Source organism: Gymnoscopelus braueri (genome assembly GCF_963280865.1).
Source record: "Gymnoscopelus braueri genome assembly, chromosome: 23".
Taxonomy (NCBI): domain Eukaryota; kingdom Metazoa; phylum Chordata; class Actinopteri; order Myctophiformes; family Myctophidae; genus Gymnoscopelus; species Gymnoscopelus braueri.
In genome coordinates, this window is record NC_137625.1 from 267393 (window position 1) to 292392 (window position 25000).

At 39.0% G+C, this 25000-nt stretch overlaps 2 protein-coding genes across 12 annotated transcripts in view; both read left to right on the top strand.

Annotated features, from left to right (window-relative positions):
• gcm2 (glial cells missing transcription factor 2) overlaps positions 1–21551 on the top strand; it is a 22060-nt gene extending 509 nt beyond the window's left edge. The window contains exons 2-8 of the mRNA XM_080420704.1: positions 6375–6438; positions 10556–10744; positions 12305–12417; positions 13150–13275; positions 14591–14856; positions 17724–17982; positions 21153–21551. Of these exons, the coding sequence (XP_080276830.1) occupies positions 6375–6438; positions 10556–10744; positions 12305–12417; positions 13150–13275; positions 14591–14856; positions 17724–17982; positions 21153–21464 (1329 nt within the window). The 3' untranslated portion in view covers positions 21465–21551. The remainder of the gene's footprint in view (positions 1–6374; positions 6439–10555; positions 10745–12304; positions 12418–13149; positions 13276–14590; positions 14857–17723; positions 17983–21152) is intronic.
• LOC308079286 (NACHT, LRR and PYD domains-containing protein 3-like) overlaps positions 1–25000 on the top strand; it is a 319371-nt gene that overhangs the window by 231127 nt on the left and 63244 nt on the right. The gene's annotated exons all lie outside the window — the stretch shown is intronic.

The window sequence follows — 25000 nt, forward strand, 5'->3', positions numbered from 1 at the left end:
AGGTGATTTATACTTTAAATTAATTATTACATTAATAAACAAGGCAGGTGATTTATACTTTAAATTAATTATTACATTAATAAACAAGGCAGGTGATTTATACTTTAAATTAATTATTACATTAATAAACAAGGCAGGTGATTTATACTTTAAATTAATTATTACATTCATAAACAAGGCAGGTGATTTATACTTTAAATTAATTATTACATTAATAAACAAGGCAGGTGATTTATACCTTAAATTAATTATTACATTAATAAACAAGGCAGGTGATTTATACTTTAAATTAATTATTTAATGAATAAAAAAGGCAGGTGATTCCTTATTTAAAAGTTTCACTGATTTTACTTTGATTAAATCATGAGATTTAATGTTAATAAACGTCCTAATTGATTTTACTACAGCGCTACACAAAAGCATTAAAAATAGCAGATCTACAAGCTTGAAACACGGCGTGAAGCGAAGCGACGCCTTTCAAGGATCTGCTACTTTTTATATGTGAATCCTTAAAGGTAACAGTTTTGGAAGAAATTAGGTTTATTACGCCTGACAGATGATTTATAATGTATATATAGTATTATATTATATATATATGTATGTATAATATGACAATAAACAAGGGAGACGCCTAATAATATATATTCTTTAAATTACTCACAATAAACAAGGTAAACATATACATATACATATACACATTTATATATATATATATATATATATATATATATATATATATATATATATATACACATAATATACTTACAGTAATATACTTAAAGTAAACAAGGTAAACACATAAATATAATATATATAATATAATAATAATAATAATAATAATAATAATAATAATAATAAAGACAATATTATATAATATGATATAACTTACAGTAAACAAGGTAAAAACATAGAATACAGAGACAGTGTAGTGTCTCAGTAAACTATAGGATCATAGAATACAGAGACAGTGTAGTGTCTCAGTAAACTATAGGATCATAGAATACAGAGAGACAGTGTAGTGTCTCAGTAAACTATAGGATCATAGAATACAGAGAGACAGTGTAGTGTCTCAGTAAACGATAGGATCATAGAATACATAGACAGTGTAGTGTCTCAGTAAACTATAGGATCATAGAATACAGAGACAGTGTAGTGTCTCAGTAAACTATAGGATCATAGAATACATAGAGACAGTGTAGTGTCTCAGTAAACTATAGGATCATAGAATACATAGAGATAGTGTAGTGTCTCAGTAAACTATAGGATCATAGAATACAGAGACAGTGTAGTGTCTCAGTAAACTATAGGATAATAGAATACAGATAGACAGTGTAGTGTCTCAGTAAACTATAGGATAATAGAATACAGAGACAGTGTAGTGTCTCAGTAAACTATAGGATCATAGAATACAGAGAGACAGTGTAGTGTCTCAGTAAACTATAGGATCATAGAATACAGAGACAGTGTAGTGTCTCAGTAAACTATAGGATAATAGAATACAGAGAGACAGTGTAGTGTCTCAGTAAACTATAGGATCATAAAATACAGAGACAGTGTAGTGTCTCAGTAAACTATAGGATCATAGAATACAGAGAGACAGTGTAGTGTCTCAGTAAACTATAGGATCATAGAATACAGAGACAGTGTAGTGTCTCAGTAAACTATAGGATCATAGAATACAGAGAGACAGTGTAGTGTCTCAGTAAACTATAGGATCATAAAATACAGAGACAGTGTAGTGTCTCAGTAAACTATAGGATCATAGAATACAGAGAGACAGTGTAGTGTCTCAGTAAACTATAGGATCATAGAATACAGAGACAGTGTAGTGTCTCAGTAAACTATAGGATCATAGAATACAGAGAGACAGTGTAGTGTCTCAGTAAACTATAGGATCATAGAATACAGAGACAGTGTAGTGTCTCAGTAAACTATAGGATCATAGAATACATAGAGACAGTGTAGTGTCTCAGTAAACTATAGGATCATAGAATACAGAGACAGTGTAGTGTCTCAGTAAACTATAGGATAATAGAATACAGAGAGACAGTGTAGTGTCTCAGTAAACAAGACCAGGAGACCTGGTTCTGCCAGACCCAGAAGGAACAAATTCCTAGTAGGCAACACATCTACAAACTATAAGTTAAAAGTATAAATAATCTTAGGCATTTTGTGTGTGTGTAGCATGTTGTGTATAGGGGTATTAGGTTGTAGATTTGTGTATAGGCTAGAGCAGCAAACCTTCCAGTCTGATTACGTTCACCTGTCCCTTGTCAGTCAGTGCACAGAATATGGGCAAAAGGGCTTTGAATACAGCATTTAATAAGTTTAGGTCATTTAATATGATGCTTGTGTAGTAATAAACCTCTGAAATAAGTTATGTAGAACAACCAAATTAACTAAAAGTAATCCAGCAGACAACAGCAATAAGTTTTACATTAATTTAATGCAATCAACTACAAAAAAGCCATGTTACTGTATAAAAGGCCCTGGACAGGACTATTCACAAAGCAAAGATTGCGCTCACCAGCAGAGACAGTATTATTGGCAAACTTAAGGGCATCACGAAGCTTAGAGAAAGACATGTTTTAGTTTTTTTGCATGTATTTTTGCTGCAGTAATTTAGTACTCTGTACTCACTCACTCAACCGAAAAATGGGCAACCTGACATACAAACAAATTGATTCTTAATTAGGCACAGGTGCTCCGGTGACACACCCACACCTCCAGAAAGACACACCCACTACCACTGGTGACAAATGGAAGAGGAGGTGGTGGCAGTCTAGTAGAATGGGCCTTTTCCCTTCTCGTCTAATTAGTGGATTAATAACAGCTGTGGTGCCAGAATTGCATTTTTGTGAAACAAATGAAGTCTGTTGCCCCTGGTGGTTGAAATCTGAAGCGTTCCTGAATGGCTGGGGAGGAAAAGAGGGACATACCGACAGACCGACAGACAAAGCCTCCTGTAGGCTGACCCCCTGGGTCTGGCAACTATAGGATCATAGAATACAGAGACAGTGTAGTGTCTCAGTAAACTATAGGATCATAGAATACAGAGACAGTGTAGTGTCTCAGTAAACTATAGGATCATAGAATACAGAGACAGTGTAGTGTCTCAGTAAACTATAGGATCATAGAATACAGAGACAGTGTAGTGTCTCAGTAAACTATAGGATCATAGAATACAGAGACAGTGTAGTGTCTCAGTAAACTATAGGATCATAGAATACAGAGACAGTGTAGTGTCTCAGTAAACTATAGGATCATAGAATACAGAGAGACAGTGTAGTGTCTCAGTAAACTATAGGATCATAGAATACACAGAGACAGTGTAGTGTCTCAGTAAACTATAGGATCATAGAATACACAGAGACAGTGTAGTGTCTCAGTAAACTATAGGATCATAGAATACAGAGAGACAGTGTAGTGTCTCAGTAAACTATAGGATCATAGAATACATAGAGACAGTGTAGTGTCTCATTAAACTAGGATCACAGGTAAACCATGAACCTAGAATCAGACTAATATAATATCTAAATAATACTATGTAAATTGAAACTATAAAAACTATAGGATGCCAGGTGAACAAATTAACCTGCTGGCTTCTGTTGTATTTATCATCAATACAATACGATACATGAACATATATACACATATATACACATGTGCAACAAAGGGTTTATTTACAGATGCAGATGTTTTGCCTCTGGGGTCAAGAGGAGGATCTTATCTGGGTCCAGATGGCATTTACAGACTAAACCTTTAAAAAGATAATGTACTAATTATCTAACTATCTAACAGACAACTAACCCTTTAAAAAAACTATTTTAACTAACTATCTAACTATCTAACGATGTAACTCAGGGGTCTTCAACGTTTTCAGGCCAAGGACCCCCTAGCTGAGAGAGAGATGAAGCAGGGACCCCCTCTATATTGTAAAGATTTTTTTTTTAGATTCAGCTTTTTTTCTTTACTTGGTCCGTTCTTTTTCCCTCAACAACTATTCCCCAGCTTGTAGATCTGCTATTTTTTGGCTAAAGTTCTCCTCAGAAAAGGGATGCTGGGGTTCAAGTGGTTAATGTGAAAAACAAATAATATCACACAAAGATTTGGCAGACCCCCTGTAGTAACACACACACACACGCACACGCGCACGCGCACACGCGCACGCACGCACGCACGCACGCACGCACGCACGCACGCACGCACGCACGCACGCACGCACGCACGCACGCACGCACACACACACACACACACACACACACACACACACACACACACACACACACACACAACCTTCAGGTTAAGGTCAGGGGTCATCACAACCCTAACCCCTCATGATTCATGTAACCTGTGTTTCTTTCTGCTTTAAACATCTAGTGTGTTTGTACTATATGTATATATATATATAATTTTATATATATATATATACTATATGTACTATATGTATATATATCATTATATATATATATATACTATATGTACTATATGTATATATATAATTATATATATATATATATATACTATATGTACTATATGTATATATATCATTATATATATATATATACTATATGTACTATATGTATATATATAATTATATATATATACATATAGTACATATAGTATATATAGTATATATAATTATATATATATATATAATTATATTTATTATTTATTATTATTATTATATTATTATTAAACCATTCAATGATTAGTAAGAACTCTGTGATATATTGTTTAATAGATTATTATTAGTAGTAAGGATTTATTAAATCATCATTATTATTAGTAAGGATTGAGGCAGGCTGTGAAATCTTCTTGCATTCTCCTCATTCAAAGAAATTAAAATTAAATTAAAATCTCCTTTTGATCAAATTATCATGACTGAATTAATTTAATCATTACTGAATTGAAGTCTAGAAACTGTATGTGACATCACATAAAAATATTACTGATCAGAAATAAAAATGATGGTCAAAATGTTTAGACTGATGATAAGTTCATTGTTTACCTGTGATCCTAGTTTACTGAGACACTACACTGTCTCTGTATTCTATGATCCTCTAGTTTACTGAGACACTACACTGTCTCTGTATTCTATGATCCTATAGTTTACTGAGACACTACACTGTCTCTGTATTCTATGATCCTATAGTTTACTGAGACACTACACTGTCTCTCTGTATTCTATGATCCTATAGTTTACTGAGACTCTACACTGTCTCTGTATTCTATGATCCTCTAGTTTACTGAGACACTACACTGTCTCTGTATTCTATGATCCTATAGTTTACTGAGACACTACACTGTCTCTGTATTCTATGATCCTATAGTTTACTGAGACACTACACTGTCTCTCTGTATTCTATGATCCTATAGTTTACTGAGACACTACACTGTCTCTGTATTCTATGATCCTATAGTTTACTGAGACACTACACTGTCTCTTTATTCTATGATCCTATAGTTTACTGAGACACTACACTGTCTCTGTATTCTATGATCCGATAGTTCACTGAGACACTACACTGTCTCTGTATTCTATGATCCTATAGTTTACTGAGACACTACACTGTCTCTGTATTCTATGATCCTATAGTTTACTGAGACACTACACTATCTCTGTATTCTATGATCCGATAGTTCACTGAGACACTACACTGTCTCTGTATTCTATGATCCTATAGTTTACTGAGACACTACACTGTCTCTGTATTCTATGATCCTATAGTTTACTGAGACACTACACTATCTCTGTATTCTATGTATGTGTTTACCTTGTTTACTGTAAGTCACTTATTGTAATAGGTTAGTTAATAGGTTAGTTAATAGGTTAGTTAATAGGTTAGTTAATAGGTTAGCTAACAGGTTAGTTAATAGGTTAGTTAATAGGTTAGTTAATAGGTTAGTTAATAGGTTAGTTAATAGGTTAGCTAATAGGTTAGTTAATAGGTTAGTTAATAGGTTAGCTAATAGGTTAGTTAATAGGTTAGTTAATAGGTTAGTTAATAGGTTAGTTAATAGGTTAGCTAATAGGTTAGTTAATAGGTTAGTTAATAGGTTAGTTAATAGGTTAGTTAATAGGGTTAGCTAATTGGTTAGTTAATAGGTTAGTTAATAGGTTAGTTAATAGGTTAGCTAATAGGTTAGTTAATAGGTTAGTTAATAGGTTAGCTAATAGGTTAGTTAATAGGTTAGTTAATAGGTTAGTTAATAGGGTTAGCTAATTGGTTAGTTAATAGGTTAGTTAATAGGGTTAGCTAATTGGTTAGTTAATAGGTTAGTTAGTATGTTACAAAGCCTACATTTTAAATGGTAAATTTATGGGTAAAATTTTTGCTGCATGATTGATTTGATTGTTTTTTTGTTTTCAGGACACAAAGCAGTTTGATCCGTTTCAGGAATGGACGGATGGATACGTTCGCTTCATTTATAACGGTAAGACGTTACATTCATATTTATATTGATATCCATATTTATCAGGAGGTAGGGGGGGGGGGGGGGGGGGGCGTTGCAGGTTACAGGTTCGATCCCCTCGCTCCTCATGGGTTAGTGTTGAAGTGTCCTTGAGCAAGACACTGAACCCCCAACTGCTCCTGGTTGGTGCCTGTGTGTGTGTGTGTGTGTGTGTGTGTGTGTGTGTGTGTGTGTGTGTGTGTGTGTGTGTGTGTGTGTGTGTGTGTGTGTGTGTGTGTGTGTGTGTGTGTGTGTGTGTGGAAGAGGACATATCAAAATGTCATGCATCCTCATTGAGAATGGCACCAACCAATAGGTAGGTAGATAGATAGGTATCTATCTATCTACCTACCTATCTACCTACCTACCTATCCATCCATCCATCCATCTATCTATCTACTGCTGTACTACTGATGATCATGCAGTGTTTATAGAAAGGTTAAATATCATTTTTTTAGATAACATGTTATGTAGACTTATGCCAGGTTCATTGTTTACCAGGTATCCTATAGTTTTAATGTACAGATTATTATGTTGACTGTATATTATTGTTTAGACCATAAGGTACTCAAATACAAATCTTGAAGGTCCACAAATAATGTTTTAAATAAGACAAAGGTCTGTTTATTAAAGTTCATCACTGAAGCCAAGCTTTATACAAATCGGATCCCCTCCCTCCAAACCAACCAACAACACTGGGATGCAGAGTATGAAAATATAATAATAATAACAGCACTGGGGTGCAGAGTATGAAAATATAATAATAACAACAGTACTGTGCTGCAGAGTATGAAAATATAATAATAATAACAGTACTGTGGTGCAGAGTATGAAAATATAATAATAATAACAGTACTGTGCTGCAGAGTATGAAAATATAATAATAATAACAACACTGGGGTGCAGAGTATGAAAATATAATAATAATAACAACACTGGGGTGCAGAGTATGAAAATATAATAATAATAACAGTACTGTGGTGCAGAGTATGAAAATATAATAATAATAACAACACTGGGGTGCAGAGTATGAAAATATAATAATAATAACAGTACTGTGGTGCAGAGTATGAAAATATAATAAAAATAACAGTACTGTGGTGCAGAGTATGAAAATATAATAATAACAGTACTGTGCTGCAGAGTATGAAAATATAATAATAATAACAGTACTGTGGTGCAGAGTATGAAAATATAATAATAATAACAGTACTGTGCTGCAGAGTATGAAAATATAATAATAATAACAACACTGGGGTGCAGAGTATGAAAATATAATAATAATAACAACACTGGGGTGCAGAGTATGAAAATATAATAATAATAACAGTACTGTGGTGCAGAGTATGAAAATATAATAATAATAACAACACTGGGGTGCAGAGTATGAAAATATAATAATAATAACAGTACTGTGGTGCAGAGTATGAAAATATAATAATAACAGTACTGTGCTGCAGAGTATGAAAATATAATAATAATAACAGTACTGTGGTGCAGAGTATGAAAATATAATAATAATAACAGTACTGTGCTGCAGAGTATGAAAATATAATAATAATAACAACACTGGGGTGCAGAGTATGAAAATATAATAATAATAACAGTACTGTGCTGCAGAGTATGAAAATATAATAATAACAGTACTGTGCTGCAGAGTATGAAAATATAATAATAATAACAGTACTGTGCTGCAGAGTATGAAAATATAATAATAATAACAGTACTGTGCTGCAGAGTATGAAAATATAATAATAATAACAGTACTGTGGTGCAGAGTATGAAAATATAATAATAACAGTACTGTGCTGCAGAGTATGAAAATATAATAATAATAACAGTACTGTGCTGCAGAGTATGAAAATATAATAATAATAACAGTACTGTGCTGCAGAGTATGAAAATATAATAATAATAACAGTACTGTGGTGCAGAGTATGAAAATATAATAATAACAGTACTGTGCTGCAGAGTATGAAAATATAATAATAATAACAGTACTGTGCTGCAGAGTATGAAAATATAATAATAATAACAGTACTGTGCTGCAGAGTATGAAAATATAATAATAATAACAGTACTGTGCTGCAGAGTATGAAAATATAATAATAATAACAGTACTGTGCTGCAGAGTATGAAAATATAATAATAATAACAGTACTGTGGTGCAGAGTATGAAAATATAATAATAACAGTACTGTGCTGCAGAGTATGAAAATATAATAATAATAACAGTACTGTGCTGCAGAGTATGAAAATATAATAATAATAACAGTACTGGGGTGCAGAGTATGAAAATATAATAATAAGAGTACTGGGGTGCAGAGTATGAAAATATTGTTTTCACTTCCAACAATCCTCAGTTGAATCAAACTATTATACTATATATTATATATATATATATATATCATCAGCAGTTTTTAATGATTATTCAAGGCACCAACCTGCTCATCAGGAGCAGTTAGTGGTTCAGTGCCCCCCCCCCCCCCTGCAGCCTTTAATAATGTATTAATAATGTATCATCATCATCATCATTATTATTATCATCAATGTTTTTCTCATACAGGTGAAGATATTGCCTTATATCTGTCATATTAATGTATTAATAATGTATTATTGTCTCCGCCAGGCCGAAAGGCATGGCGAGAGAGTATGTTTTACCCCCTGTCCGTCCGTCCGTCCGTCCGTCCGTCCGTCCGTCCGTCCGTCCGTCCGTCCGTCCGTCCGTCCGTCCGTCCGTCCGTCCATCCGTGTGTCCATCTGTCCATCTGTCCATCTGTCCATCTGTCCATCTGTCCATCTGTCCATCTGTCCATCCGTGTGTCCATCTGTCCATCTGTCCGTCTGTCCATCTGTCCATCTGTCCGTCTGTCCATCCGTGTGTCCATCTGTCCATCTGTCCATCTGTCCATCTGTCCGGGCACTGTTGGCCCGGTCACTGCGAAACTGTGCACACTCCCTGGATGCCAATTCAGAACCTCTGCCCCAATGTTTTTACATGGCCCTGTTATAGCGCCACCAGGAGGCCGATCTGTGCAAAACCCATTTTTGGATATTACTCCTACAGATTTCATCCAAACATCATGCAAATCGGTACACAGTATCTCTATAGTCATGTGATCAACACGGATCTGTCTGATTTTCCATATTCCATCCTGATTGGCTAAGGTTGGCTTCCAAAGTTTGCAGGATTGGTCCGTTTTGAACTAAATGCCTCAAATCATGAACGCAGCATGCAATTTCCATGAAATTTCACACGCACGTTCCCACTAGGCCGAGGAAGAAATGCCACTTGAACATTTTCAAATCAGCCTCATGGTGGCGCTATAAAAGGCCGATTTGCGCTTTTAACTATAACTGCACCGATCTGCGTGAAACTTTGCACTCACACTCCCTAGAGGCCAAGGAAAAACATCTGCCCTGCATTTTTCACATTAGCCTTTTATAGCGCCACCAGGAGGCCGACTTATGTAAAAAATGATAATTTTAGATTAAGCGTTCAGATTTTATCCAAATTTCACGCAAATCGGTACACATGATTTCTATAGTCATGTGATCAAGATGGATCTGTTTGATTTTTCTTATTCCATCCTGATTGGCTAACATTGACATCTAAAGTTTGCAGGAGTGGCCCGTTTTTAACAAAATGCCGCAAATCATGAACGCAGCGTCCGATTGCGGTGGAACTTTGCACACACTTTTGCACTACGTTGAAAAACTAACACCACCCTTTTAACATTGCCCTATTATAGCGCCACCAGGAGGCCGATTTTTCTTTTTTATATTACTCCTACAAATTTGGTCCAAACATCATGAAAATCAGTACACATTATCTCTATAGTCAAGTGATCAAGATGGTTCCGTCCGATTTTTTATATTCCATCCTGATTGGCAAATTCCAAACATTGCTGGCCCACAATAACCTACCTCACCTGGCGGAGACCTGTGCTCCGAGGAGCACTTTTTCTAGTTATTAATGTTTTTACAGGTGAAGATAAGAACGCACAGCGCCACCTATCAGGCTGGGCCATGCCTTACGCCTGTCATATTAATGTATTAATAATGTATTAATAATGTATTATTATTCATGTTTTTACAGGTGAAGATAAGAACGCACAGCGCCACCTATCAGGCTGGGCCATGCGTAACACCAACAATCACAACTGCCAGATCTTAAAGAAGTCGTGTTTGGGCGTCGTCGTCTGTTCCAGAAACTGTTCTTTACAGGATGGAAGCAAAATGACATTAAGACCAGCTATCTGTGACAAAGCCAGGCAAAAACAACAGAGTAATAAACACTATAATATACTATAAATATACTACTATATACTACACTACTACTGTATATATACTATAATATACTATAAATATACTACTATATACTACACTACTATATATACTATAATATACTATAAATATACTACTATATACACTACTATATATACTACCATACTAACATTAAGACCTGCTATCTGTGACAAAGCCAGGCAAAAACAACAGAGTAATAAACACTATAATATACTATAAATATACTACTATATACTACACTACTATATATACTATAATATACTATAAATATACTACTATATACTACACTACTATATATACTATCATATACTATAAATATACTACTATATACTACACTACTATATATACTATAATATACTATAAATATACTACTATATACACTACTATATATACTACCATACTAACATTAAGACCAGCTATCTGTGACAAAGCCAGGCAAAAACAACAGAGTAATAAACACTATAATATACTATAAATATACTACTATATACTACACTACTATATATACTATAATATACTATAAATATACTACTATATACTACACTACTATATATACTATAATATACTATAAATATACTACTATATACTACACTACTATATATACTACCATACTAACATTAAGACCTGCTATCTGTGACAAGGCCAGGCAAAAACAACAGAGTAATAAACACTATAATATACTATAAATATACTACTATATACTACACTACTATATATACTATAATATACTATAAATATACTACTATATACTACACTACTATATATACTATAATATACTATAAATATACTACTATATACTACACTACTATATATACTACCATACTAACATTAAGACCTGCTATCTGTGACAAGGCCAGGCAAAAACAACAGAGTAATAAACACTATAATATACTATAAATATACTACTATATACTACACTACTATATATACTATAATATACTATAAATATACTACTATATACTACACTACTATATATACTATAATATACTATAAATATACTACTATATACTACACTACTATATATACTACCATACTAACATTAAGACCTGCTATCTGTGACAAAGCCAGGCAAAAACAACAGAGTAATAAACACTATAATATACTATAAATATACTATAATACTTATTTTTATTTTATATTATATTATATATTATAATAATGATATCTATTTATATATATGTATTTAAACAGAGAAGCTGTGTCCTAGCTGTAACTCTACATTAGAGTTGTTAGCCTGCAGACACAGTGTATTTATATAGTTATTAAACATTATAATAATGATATTTATATATATGTATTTACAGTGTATTTATATAGTTATTATACATTATAATAATGATATTTATATACATGTATTTACAGTGTATTTATATAGTTATTAAACATTATAATAATGATATTTATATATATGTATTTAAACAGAGAAGCTGTGTCCTAGCTGTAACTCTACATTAGAGTTGTTAGCCTGCAGAGGACACAGTGTATTTATATAGTTATTATACATTATAATAATGATATTTATATATATGTATTTAAACAGAGAAGCTGTGTCCTAGCTGTAACTCTACATTAGAGTTGTTAGCCTGCAGAGGACACAGTGGATATCCTGTCACCAACTTCTGGAGAATCGACGGAAAAGCCATTTTCTTCCAGGTACGACAGCAACTTATTATATCATTTATTAATAATTCATAGCTTGTAATATGATGTAATGTAATCTATTACTAAATGCATTACTTAAAGCTAAAGGACTACATCATAGAAACCAGAGCAATCTGACAGAGCAAAATAAAACAGCCCTCGGTGGATGAATCTGGCCCAGCTCGGTTGTGATTGGATTTCTCTGTCCCCGAAGTTGTGGGGCACCAATCAGGGCCCAGTATGCAAATATGGGAGGGCTGGTTTATCACCAGAGGCATTTTTTTTAAATCCGCCCCTTGGAAATGCAGGTTCCAACTCAACTCAAATTGTATTTATAAAGCACATTACAATGACCAAGGCCAACCAAAGTGCTATACAACACATCAAAACAACAATGTTACAATACATACAGTGCAAAAATACAATATAAAAATACTAAATACAAGCGGCGATTAAAAAGCGTAGCAGAAGATAGTGAGGTAGTGAGAATAGTTGTGGTGTAACTGTTTAACTGTGTTCAAAAGCCAGGGAAAAGAAGTAGGTCTTTAGTAGTGATTTAGAAATGTCTATGGACTGATAGGCTCTTATATTAAAAGGAAAGCTATTCCAGAGCCTCGGGGCGGCCGCAGCGAAGGCTCGGTCGCCTCTAGACCTGTGGCTTCACAGAGAGTCCAGACTAATTGATTCTGTCTGTCTGTCTGTCTGTCTGTCTGTCTCTCTGCCTGCCTGTCTAACCCTCTCTAGGCTAAAGGAGTACACGACCATCCCAGACCAGAGTCTAAAGCAGAGACTGAGGCCAGAAGATCTGCTGTGAAGAGAAGAATCACTTCTCCTCCTTTCACCCCAAAGAGACGTCTATTAGACACTGAGGTTATTATTATTATTATCATTATTATTATCATTATTGTCTCTTGTTTCTCGTCTCCATTATAAAGTAATGTGCACTGCCGTGCAGTCAGTCAGTGCTGAAGCTCCAATCGGAACCTCTCCCTCCGCTGTATAGCTCCGAGATGAGGTTCCACATTTGTCGGTGCTGTTTTAGCAGGACATTTTCGAATATTTTCCACTTTACATGTTTCTTGCCCCTTTCTGCACATCGTATCCAAAAAGTAAGTTTTCTGAAATGCTCTCAGATGTTTTAACTTCTAGCGCGCAATCAAATCTATCCAACGAGTTGAAAAAATAGTTTAAATAGCTTCTCTCCTAAATGTTCTTAAGACATACCCGGAAGTTGCACCCGCAGAGGCGACATTACTGATTCCCCTACTGGTCAAATGTTGAATTGCATCTGCTAATGCATAATATTATGGAACCGGCTGAGGAGAGAAGCTATTTAAACGCTTTTTTCAACTCGTTGGATAGATTTTATTGCGCGCTAGAAGTTAAAACATCTGAGAGCATTTCAAAAAACGTTTACGTTTTGGATACGATGTGCAGAAAGGGGTAAGAAACATGTTAAGTGGAAAATATTCAAAAATGTCCTGCTATAACGGCACCGGGCCACGTAGGACCTCATCTCGGAGCTACATAGCGGAGGGAGAGGTTCTAAATCAGTGTTGCTCACGTACGCCGATGCACATTGAAAACAACCAGAGTACCTCGCCCCAAAAACCCGCTCGCCCCCACTTTTTCGTATACCAGTGGTTCTAATAGCGCCGGATTTGCCCCGGGGCGATTGTGTTTTGGGGCGAGCTACGTCAGAGGAACAACGGTGACCGCAACTGACTTAGAACTGCCCAGGGGAAATGAATGGAATTAATTTAAATCTAAAAGGCTTATAAATATTGAGAAAAACTAAAACGAAGGGCATTTTTCAGTTTGTTTTAGTTACTTTTGTAAACACACAATACAGTTGCAGTTAGTTATCGTTTTTGTTTAATTATTCTAGTTTTTATTTAGTTCAGTTAATGAAAATGTTTTTTCAATTTTAGTTTTCGTCATTTTGTTTGTTTTCGTTAACTATAATAACCTTGCTTTGCACGCACATTCACACTATGTTGAGGAACAAATGCTACCCATTTAACATTGGCCTATTATAGCGCCACCAGGAGGCCACAATAACCTACCTGACCTGGTGGAGACCTGTGCTCCAAGGAGCACTTTTTCTAGTTATTATTTCATCTTATTAAAAAGACTAAAGCTAAATCTGTGAAAATGAACACTGGCTGTGATTGGTTCTTTGTAGGGTCGTTATGAGCTAGGCTCCTCCCTCCTGTCATGTGACCCGCTCATCATGGAGTCCCAGTTCCCTCTGCAGGGACAACATTACCCAGCATTCCAGAGTCCTGAGCCGTACTACACTACCCACCATGCACTGGGGGAGCAGAAAGCCGCCAACTCCAGACTGTACGTGGCGCGGCCCGGTTGTCATGGTTACGACTTCCCCTACCTGGGCTCTGGATCGTATGCCACCGCGTTGTATAAAGACCCTGAAAATACTGCCGATCCAAGGTAATATATTACAAATAATACTATTAATACAAAGACCCTGAAAATACTGCCGATCCAAGGTAATATATTACAAACTAGAAAGTACTGTTCCTGAAGAAACAGTGTGGGATCGCTAAGAATGTTGATAGTATCACAAAGTACTGTTCCTGATTAATTCTGTCTTACCTATTTATATTACATATTGTGATGTCACGTGAAGCTTGACCAATCCAAAAACTCTCGTAGACGTAGGGGGGTCTCATAGACGTAGGGGGGTCTCATAGACGTAGGGGGGTCTCATAGACGTAGGGGGGTCTCATAGACGTAGACGTAGGGGGGTCTCATAGACGTAGGGGGGTCTCATAAACGTAGGGGGGTCTCATAGACGTAGGAGGGTCTCATAGACGTAGGGGGGTCTCATAGACGTAGGGGGGTCTCATAGACGTAGGGGGGTCTCATAGACGTAGGGGGGTCTCATAGACGTAGGGGAGTCTCGTAGACGTAGGGGGGTCTCGTAGACGTAGAGGGGTCTCATAGACGTAGGGTGGTCTCATAGACGTAGAGGGGTCTCATAGACGTAGGAGGGTCTCGTAGACGTAGAGGGGTCTCATAGACGTAGGGTGGTCTCATAGATGTAGGGGGGTCTCATAGACGTAGGGGGGTCTCATAGACATAGGAGGGTCTCATAGACGTAGAGGGGTCTCATAGACGTAGGAGGGTCTCGTAGACGTAGAGGGGTCTCATAGACGTAGGGTGGTCTCATAGATGTAGGGTGGTCTCATAGATGTAGGGGGGTCTCATAGATGTAGGGGGGTCTCATAGACGTAGGAGGGTCTAATAGACGTAGGAGGGTCTCATAGACGTAGGGGGGTCTCATAGACGTAGGGGGGTCTCATAGACGTAGGGGGGTCGTAGGGGGGTCTCATAGACGTAGGAGGGTCTCATAGACGTAGGAGGGTCTCATAGACGTAGGAGGGTCTCATAGACGTAGGAGGGTCTCATAGACGTAGGGGGGTCGTAGGGGGGTCTCATAGACGTAAGGGGGTCTCATAGACGTAGGGGGGTCTCATAGACGTAGGGGGGTCTCATAGACGTAGGGGGGGTCTCATAGACGTAGGGGGGTCTCATAGACATAGGGGAGTCTCGTAGACGTAGGGGGGTCTCGTAGACGTAGAGGGGTCTCATAGACGTAGGGGGGTCTCGTAGACGTAGGGGGGTCTCATAGACGTAGAGGGGTCTCATAGACGTAGGGGAGTCTCGTAGACGTAGGGGGGTCTCGTAGACGTAGGGGGGTCTCATAGACGTAGGGGAGTCTCATAGACGTAGGGTGGTCTCATAGATGTAGGGGGGTCTCATAGACGTAGGGGGGTCTCATAGACGTAGGGGGGTCTCATAGACGTAGGGGGGTCTCATAGACGTAGGGGGGTCGTAGGGGGGTCTCATAGACGTAGGGGGGTCTCATAGACGTAGGGGGGTCTCATAGACGTAGGGGAGTCTTGTAGACGTCGGAGGGTCTCATAGACGTAGGGGGGTCTCATAGACGTAGGGGAGTCTTGTAGACGTAGGAGGGTCTCATAGACGTAGGGGGGTCTCATAGACGTAGGAGGGTCTCATAGACGTAGGGGGGTCTCATAGACGTAGGAGGGTCTCATAGACGTAGGGGGGTCTCATAGATGTAGGAGGGTCTCATAGACGTAGGGGGGTCTCATAGACGTAGGAGGGTCTCATAGACGTAGGAGGGTCTCATAGACGTAGGGGGGTCTCATAGACGTAGGGGGGTCGTAGGGGGGTCTCATAGACGTAGGGGGGTCTCATAGACGTAGGAGGGTCTCATAGACGTAGGGGGGTCTCATAGACGTAGGGGGGTCTCATAGACGTAGGGGGGTCGTAGGGGGGTCTCATAGACGTAGGGGGGTCTCATAGACGTAGGGGGGTCTCGTAGACGTAGGGGGGTCTCATAGACGTAGGGGGGTCGTAGGGGGGTCTCATAGACGTAGAGGGTCTCGTAGACGTAGGGGGGTCTCGTAGACGTAGGAGGGTCTCATAGACGTAGGGGGGTCTCGTAGACGTAGAGGGGTCTCAGAGACGTAGGGGGGTCTCGTAGACGTAGGGGGGTCTCATAGATGTAGAGGGTCTCATAGACGTAGGGGGGTCGTAGGGGGGTCGTAGGGGGGTCTCATAGACGTAGAGGGGTCTCATAGACGTAGGGGGGTCTCGTAGACGTAGGGGGGTCTCATAGACGTAGGAGGGTCTCATAGACGTAGGAGGGTCTCATAGACGTAGGGGGGTCTCATAGACGTAGGGGGGTCGTAGGGGGGTCTCATAGACGTAGGAGGGTCTCATAGACGTAGGAGGGTCTCATAGACGTAGGGGGGTCTCATAGACGTAGGGGGGTCGTAGGGGGGTCTCATAGACGTAGGGGGGTCTCATAGACGTAGGGGAGTCTCATAGACGTAGGGGGGTCTCATAGACGTAGGGGGGTCTCATAGACGTAGACATAGTTCTGGTCAGTTGAATGAATGATGTTTTTGCCAAAAGCAACAGAAAGCAGAGAAACATTTATTTGTATAAATCCTAAACCAAAGCAGCTCCATTTTGTTGTGATCATGTGATCTTTGTCTTCATCTTCATCATCATCATCATCATCATCATGACTCATAAGCTGCAGAACAGCGCCCTCTAGCGTAAACCATTGAAAACACCAAAAGACGAGTATACTCCAAAAATGTGACTTTTCAGGATTCAAATTGAAAAGCATTAAAAGCAGCAGATCTACAAGCTCACAACGCGGCACATTCAAGCTCATGGATCTAAATGATTAACGAGATGCCAAAAACTTGATTGTTTGATCTGATGACATGATTCATTTATGGTGTTCTTCCTGTCAGGACCTTCGGGACGTCCTGCTCATCTTCCTCGGCTCCTCTCTGCTCCTCCTCCTCCTCCTATGACCCCCAGGGGGTCAAGCCCCCTCCCCATCCCGGATGGAAACAGCTGTTAAAGTCTAGCGCCCCCTATGGAGAGCTCCCTGCTACTGCAAACCACCACTACTACACCCCAGAGTACTCCTGCCGCTACCCCGCCCACCCCGCCAACCCCCCCGGGTCCCCTGCCGCTCTGCAGACCATCATCACCACGACAACCAAGGTAAACACACATCATCACAACGACAACCAAGGTAAACACACATCATCACAACGACAACCAAGGTAAACACACATTATCACCACGACAACCAAAGTAAACAAACATTATCACCACGACAACCAAGGTAAACGCACATTATCACAACGACAACCAAGGTAAACACACATTATCACCACGACAAACAAAGTAAACAAACATTATCACAACGACAACCAAGGTAAACACACATCATCACAACGACAACCAAGGTAAACACACATTATCACAACGACAACCAAAGTAAACAAACATTATCACCACGACAACCAAGGTAAACAAACATTATAACCATGACAACCAAGGATAAACAAACATCATCTACACGACAACCAAGGTAAACAAACATTATCGCAAGCACAACTAAGGATAAACAAACATTATCTCCACGACAACCTATTTGCAAAGTGTCAATAAAGTATTCAATCAATCAATCCATCAATCAATGCCCACATATAGGCATACTGATGACATCAGGGATCTCCATATATGGGCATATCAGTCGGATCGGCCATGCGATGTAGGCGTGAGAGCCGCGTAGTGTAGCGGCCCGGACCTCTAGTATAAACTGCCTTCACAGGTCTTACCAATGGACCCTTCGCTAAGCCCCACCCACTCCACTCTGTGACTGGTGGTGCGAAGTTAGTCACACCCAGGCCTGGCAGCGCCTGGCAATCTCTGCTTCTCACCCATTGACTTGCATGTTAAATGACGGCTTTTCCCCTTAAAAATAATCGATCATTTCAGCAGCAAGAGCTTCAAAATCTCTTTTAAATCTAGTCAACAAGGCCTGCAGTAGGCTATGCACTGGACAAATGTGCATGACATTATTTCAATAAACTAAAAACACGGGAAATGTTAGAGGGAGTAATAGCCATGGATACACGACGGTCGTCTGTCTCGACCGTCATGGATGAATTTCAACCTGGTGTTTGCACTTTCTCCATTTATAGCCTGTACATCTACAGAAACGTTCATATTTCAAATATAAAGTGCTTATCCCATGGCCACGGATGTTACATTTATGTAGGTCCTCTCAAAAGTACCCGTATCATCCGTATTGTTCAATAAAAAGCATTTTAATCTGATCGGTGGCCATTTTCTCCATATGCTTTCAACAAAGCGACCCTATCGGTTGATAGGTGTATTGCACTCTGATACATTATAACTCTATGAGAAAATGGCCACCGATCGGATTAAAATGCTTTTTATTGAACAATACAGAATATACGGGTACTTTTGAGAGTCCCGTGCATCATTTTAACATCCGTGGCCATAGGGTAGGCAATTTATATTTGAAATCTGAACGTTTATATATATGTACGGACCGTAAATGGAGAAAGTGCAAACACCAGGTTGAAGTTGATCCATGACTGTAACAGGAGTTTTCATGTACCGCAGGGTAAGCCTACAGTAGCAGTTAATAAATAGACAAACAAATGAATGAATATACTTTAACTTAGATTAGTAGCCTATTATTGACACCACCTGGGCGAGTGAGTCGTGTCGTGTAACTTTCCTGACGTTAAGCTGTGTATGTGTTCAACAACACAGCCATGCAGCCTTGCAGTTTAAGTGCAGATTTCAGCTTGGGAAAAGCAGCCTCCAACGGGTTTGGGTACGTGGTTCATAGTCACCATTGCGTTATCGTGGTATTCCTATTCTTGCTATTATGTTGCAAATGATTGTGTGTGTGCGGGCGAAATAACATTGACAGCTATGGCAGGTGACGAAAGCTTGCCAGACCTATGCCAGGCTAACAACGGTTGCTAAGCTGGCATTGGACAATCGCTTTTGGGGTGGGGTTTAGCAAAGGGTCCATTAGACTCATTTAGGCTCTGTTCCATTTAGTGTAGCAAGGTGGATTTCAAACCTTTTAATGTTAAGGACCCCCATAACTGGTAAGGGTGAGGGCCCATCAGAGTTACACACCCATAAGGGTCCATGTGGAACCCCCTCAAGGACCCATGAGGGTCCCTGGACCACACTTTGAGACCCACTGGTGTAGCAGAGTGTTTCCAGTGAGTCAACACCCTGACTCTGTTTGACCAGAATGGAACAGAGCCTTCATTAGTGTCATTGTAACACCTGTGAAGGAAGTAAGGAAGAGGACCAGTTTCTTTACAACATGGCTGCTGTGTATAGAGCCACGTTCAGAGCCTTTTTTACAATGTGTGTATCAGTTGGTTATCAGTGTGTATCAGTGGGTTATCAGTGTGTATCAGTGGGTTATCAGTGTGTATCAGTGGGTTATCAGTGTGTATCAGTGGGTTATCAGTGTGTATCAGTGGGTTATCAGTGTGTATCAGTGGGTTATCAGTGTGTATCAGTGGGTTATCAGTGTGTATCAGTTGGTTATCAGTGTGTATCAGTGGGTTATCAGTGTGTATCAGTGGGTTATCAGTGTGTATCAGTGGGTTATCAGTGTGTATCAGTGGGTTATCAGTGTGTATCAGTGGGTTATCAGTGTGTATCAGTGGGTTATCAGTGTGTATCAGTGGGTTATCAGTGTGTATCAGTGGGTTATCAGTGTGTATCAGTGGGTTATCAGTGTGTATCAGTGGGTTATCAGTGTGTATCAGTGGGTTATCAGTGTGTATCAGTGGGTTATCAGTGTGTATCAGTGGGTTATCAGTGTGTATCAGTTGGTTATCAGTGTGTATCAGTTGGTTATCAGTGTGTACCAGTGGGTTATCAGTGTGTATCAGTGGGTTATCAGTGTGTATCAGTGGGTTATCAGTGTGTATCAGTGGGTTATCAGTGGGTGTGTATCAGTGGGTGTGGCCTATCTGACCCACTCCACACCGGGAACTACCTCTGGTCGTCTGAGACGCGTCTGATGAATGTGAAGTCGGCCGGTGGAACGGTTCTCCAGATACGTTAACTACAGACGTACTTATTAACTACATATTAACTACATATTAACTACATATTAACTACAAACGTACTTATTAACTACATATTAACTACAAACGTACTTATTAACTACATATTAACTACAAACGTACTTATTAACTACATATTAACTACAGACGTACGTACAGATATTCTGTGCATTTATTGTAAGATGTCTCTAAACCTCCTCTCCTCTCCTCTCCTCTCCTCTCCTCTCCTCTCCTCTCCTCTCCTCCTAGGTATCGTACCAACATTGTCCTAAGCCTCCTTCCTACCAGGGCTGTCCTCCTACAGCCCCTCCCTCCTCTAAGCCCCCCTGCTCCTCCTCCCTCCTGGACGACCCCTCCTCCTCCTCGCCGTACTCATCAGAGATGAAGATGACATCACCGGACATGAAGATGACATCATCAGATGACTCAGCAGGGGTCATCAAGTCTCTGTCCTTCCAGCCAGAGAACGTCTCTGTGGCGTCAATGCCCTCCTTAAAGCCAGAGAGAGAGCCTTATGATTATAGATACAGTTATCCTAACTATAGATATGATGAGTATTAAACACCTCTATATCTATATCTATATCTATGATTAGTCCTCTCTAAAGCCAGAGAGAGAGCCTTATGATTATAGATATACTTATCCTAACTATAGATATGATGAGTATTAAACACCTCTATATCTATATCTCTATATATCTATTATTAGTCCTCTCTAAAGCCAGAGAGAGAGCCTTATGATTATAGATACAGTTATCCTAACTATAGATAGGATGAGTATTAAACACCTCTATATATATATCTATATATATCTATGATTAGAACAGAGAACGTCTCTCTAAAGCCAGAGAGAGAGCCTTATGATTATAGATATAGTTACCCTAATTATAGATGAGTATTAACAACCTCTATATCTACTGTATATCTATATATCTATGATTATAGATATATTACCCTAACTATAGATATGATGAGTAATAAAGAACACTTGTGTGGCCCAATCAATCAACTCAGTTCAAAGGGATCAATTAAGAGCTGTGGTCGAGCTCCCCTGATGGTTAGAATATGTATATACATACATATAAAACATATGTTAAAAGTTACATGTTTTACCTTTAATATACTGTAGATATACCTTCCTATATACACGTCGTCTAATAGCTAGATGAAGGAATACTGAACTTTGACCGGCCTTCAACCAAAAGGACATACAGTGCCATGGTTGAGCCCACTTTGGCAGCCATTTTGTTTGCAGTTTTCTTTCAGCGAGCCCACACTCCAACACAGGTCAAAGGAACTACAACACATGGCTGGCACCGCCCACAACCATGCAGGGCATCATGGGAAATGAAGTAGTACCTACCATAATTATAGATAAAATGGCCACACATATACTTCTGGTACTTCTGGCTATTCATCGTCTTTACTTACATTCAAACTGTATTTTACATTTCATTGAACATGATTAAATATTCATTGTTTGATTTTAGTTTGAATTTACATTTCATTTAAGCCAAGTTTAATTTCCTGAAGCTTTTCCCAACTAGTTTGATTGATTTGGTGTAATTTTAACTAGTTATTGATTCTATGTGATTTTAACTAGTTATTGATTCTATGTGATTTTAACTAGTTATTGATTCTATGTGATTTTAACTAGTTATTGATTCTATGTGATTTTAACTAGTTATTGATTCTATGTGATTTTAACTAGTTATTGATTCTATGTGATTTCAACTAGTTACATTCATTTCATGTGATTTTAAGTATAGTTATATTGATTCTATGTGATTTGAACTAGTTACTTTGATGTGATGTGGTTTTAAAGGGCAAGACCACTTTGGTAGAGGTTTGGGTTGATGTAACTCCAAAGGTGGACAAGAAATCTATAAAGTAATTGCTCTCGAAGTCACTCGTTTAACACGTAAAAAACACAAACAAAGTTGATTCAGACGATATAGAACATCAAAAATCATCACAAATCCACTAAGAGATCTACTGGATCAATTAACACATTGGGTGCCAGAGGTTTATTAAAATATTATACGTTGAGTGCCAGCATTTCTTCCATCCACTTGCGTTATACATTTCGTGCTGTGAGAAGCCCTGACGCGGAAGTGCATGTAAACAAAGCGTGCGTGCGAGACGGCGGAGGGTCCCGACTAACGCCTGGAACAATAATATTTCCAACGCGACCCTCCATTGCAGCGTGATCGCCGATCGAAAACGGCTCGTTTCCACCACATTAAAAAGAAATGGAGATATTAAGCTTTTAATCAAGGAGATAACATTGAAAACGCCGACCGGAAGGATTTTTGACATGGAGCCACATCCAGCCTCTTCTTCTCAGAAACTGCTTGGGTGATGTCAAAGTTTCGTTTTAGCGCCCCACGTGGCCCACATGTATAAAAATAGAATTGGGTCAAAAACGGTCCGGACCGTTTTCGGCACTTCTCGTTTGGACCCTCAAAAACGGTCCGGACCGTTTTTGGCATTCAATGTGTTAAGAGATGGATCAATTAAGAGATCTATACTGGATCAATTAAGAGACTTTAGAATAAACCACTCCTCCTGAAGGAGACGAGGAGTCGAGGACAAAAGGATGCAAGGAGAGGATGTATATAACATTAGTGAAGTTAAGAAGTGTGTGTGTGTGTACCTTACTGTGTCATAAACTGCATACATACAGTTAACATGTAGTGGGTGTGTACTTTAGTGTCATATATGTGTCGTAGACTGCATCCATAGAGGTAATGTACTACTAGAATTGTAAACTTTATTTTGGTCGATTATTTGCTCATATTGGTGGAATGAGCAACACAGCTAAAGTGTGGGTATAGCTCCCCCCAAAATATGTGGCAAAACGTTTTCAGCTTCAATTGCTGGCAGGCGTGTGTCAGTCACAGGTGTGTGTCAGTCACAGGTGTGTGTCAGTCACAGGCGCGTGTCAGTCACAGGCGTGTGTCAGTCACAGCCGTGTGTCAGTCACAGGTGTGTGTCAGTCACAGGTGTGTGTCAGTCACAGGTGTGTGTCAGTCACAGGTGTGTGTCAGTCACAGGCGTGTGTCAGTCACATGCGTGTGTCAGTCACAGGCGTGTGTCAGTCACAGGTGTGTGTCAGTCACAGGCGTGTGTCAGTCACAGGCGTGTGTCAGTCACAGGCGTGTGTCAGTCACAGGCGTGTGTCAGTCACAGGCGTGTGTCAGTCACATGTGTGTGTCAGTCACAGGCGTGTGTCAGTCACAGGCGTGTGTCAGTCACAGGCGTGTGTCAGTCACAGGCGTGTGTCAGTCACATGTGTGTGTCAGTCACATGCGTGTGTCAGTCACAGGCGTGTGTCAGTCACCTGAGCATGGGTTCCTGCAACTTTGTTGAGTGTGTGTGTGTGTGTGTGTGTGTGTGTGTGTTTTTGATTGATTGAAATTTGTATTAGGCAAAAGAATGTAAAACAACACAGTTACATTTATATTGCTTTTGTCTAAAAGGTCCGGCCAAACAAGTCCTTGCGGACTTGTTTCCGTTGGGGTCCTTGAATTAATTTCATAGACATATATAGTAGCAACCAAACAGTTCAAAAATCAACATGAAAATACAGATAATACAGAAAAGATACCACTATGTAAAAAAAAAAAAAAAAAAGCATGACAAAATTAATGTGTGTGTGTGTGTGTGTGTGTGTGTGTGTGTGTGTGTGTGTGTGTGTGTGTGTGTGTGTGTGTGTGTGTGTGTGTGTGTGTGTGTGTGTGTGTGTGTGTGTGTGTGTGTGTGTGTGTGTGTGTGTGTGTGTGTGTGCTCCAAGCATCAAAATGCCACATTTGTCCCTTTAGGATTTTGATTGATTGATTGACTGAATAAATAAATGAAAACATTCCACATCACGGTGGCAGAGAATACAATGAGAATGTTCCCATGTTTCTTCTATGTTTGGGGCGGTACCAGGTCATGGCCCCTCCCTCTAGTGTTGTGGCTGTGGGTGTGTCATTCACTTTGGAGAAGTAGTTAGACAGGTATGAGGGTATTGACCCTTTGACTATCTTAAATACCTTAACCCTGTCTTCTACCCTGAGCCCTCCCAGCAAAGTCTGTTGGAGTCAATTTTCA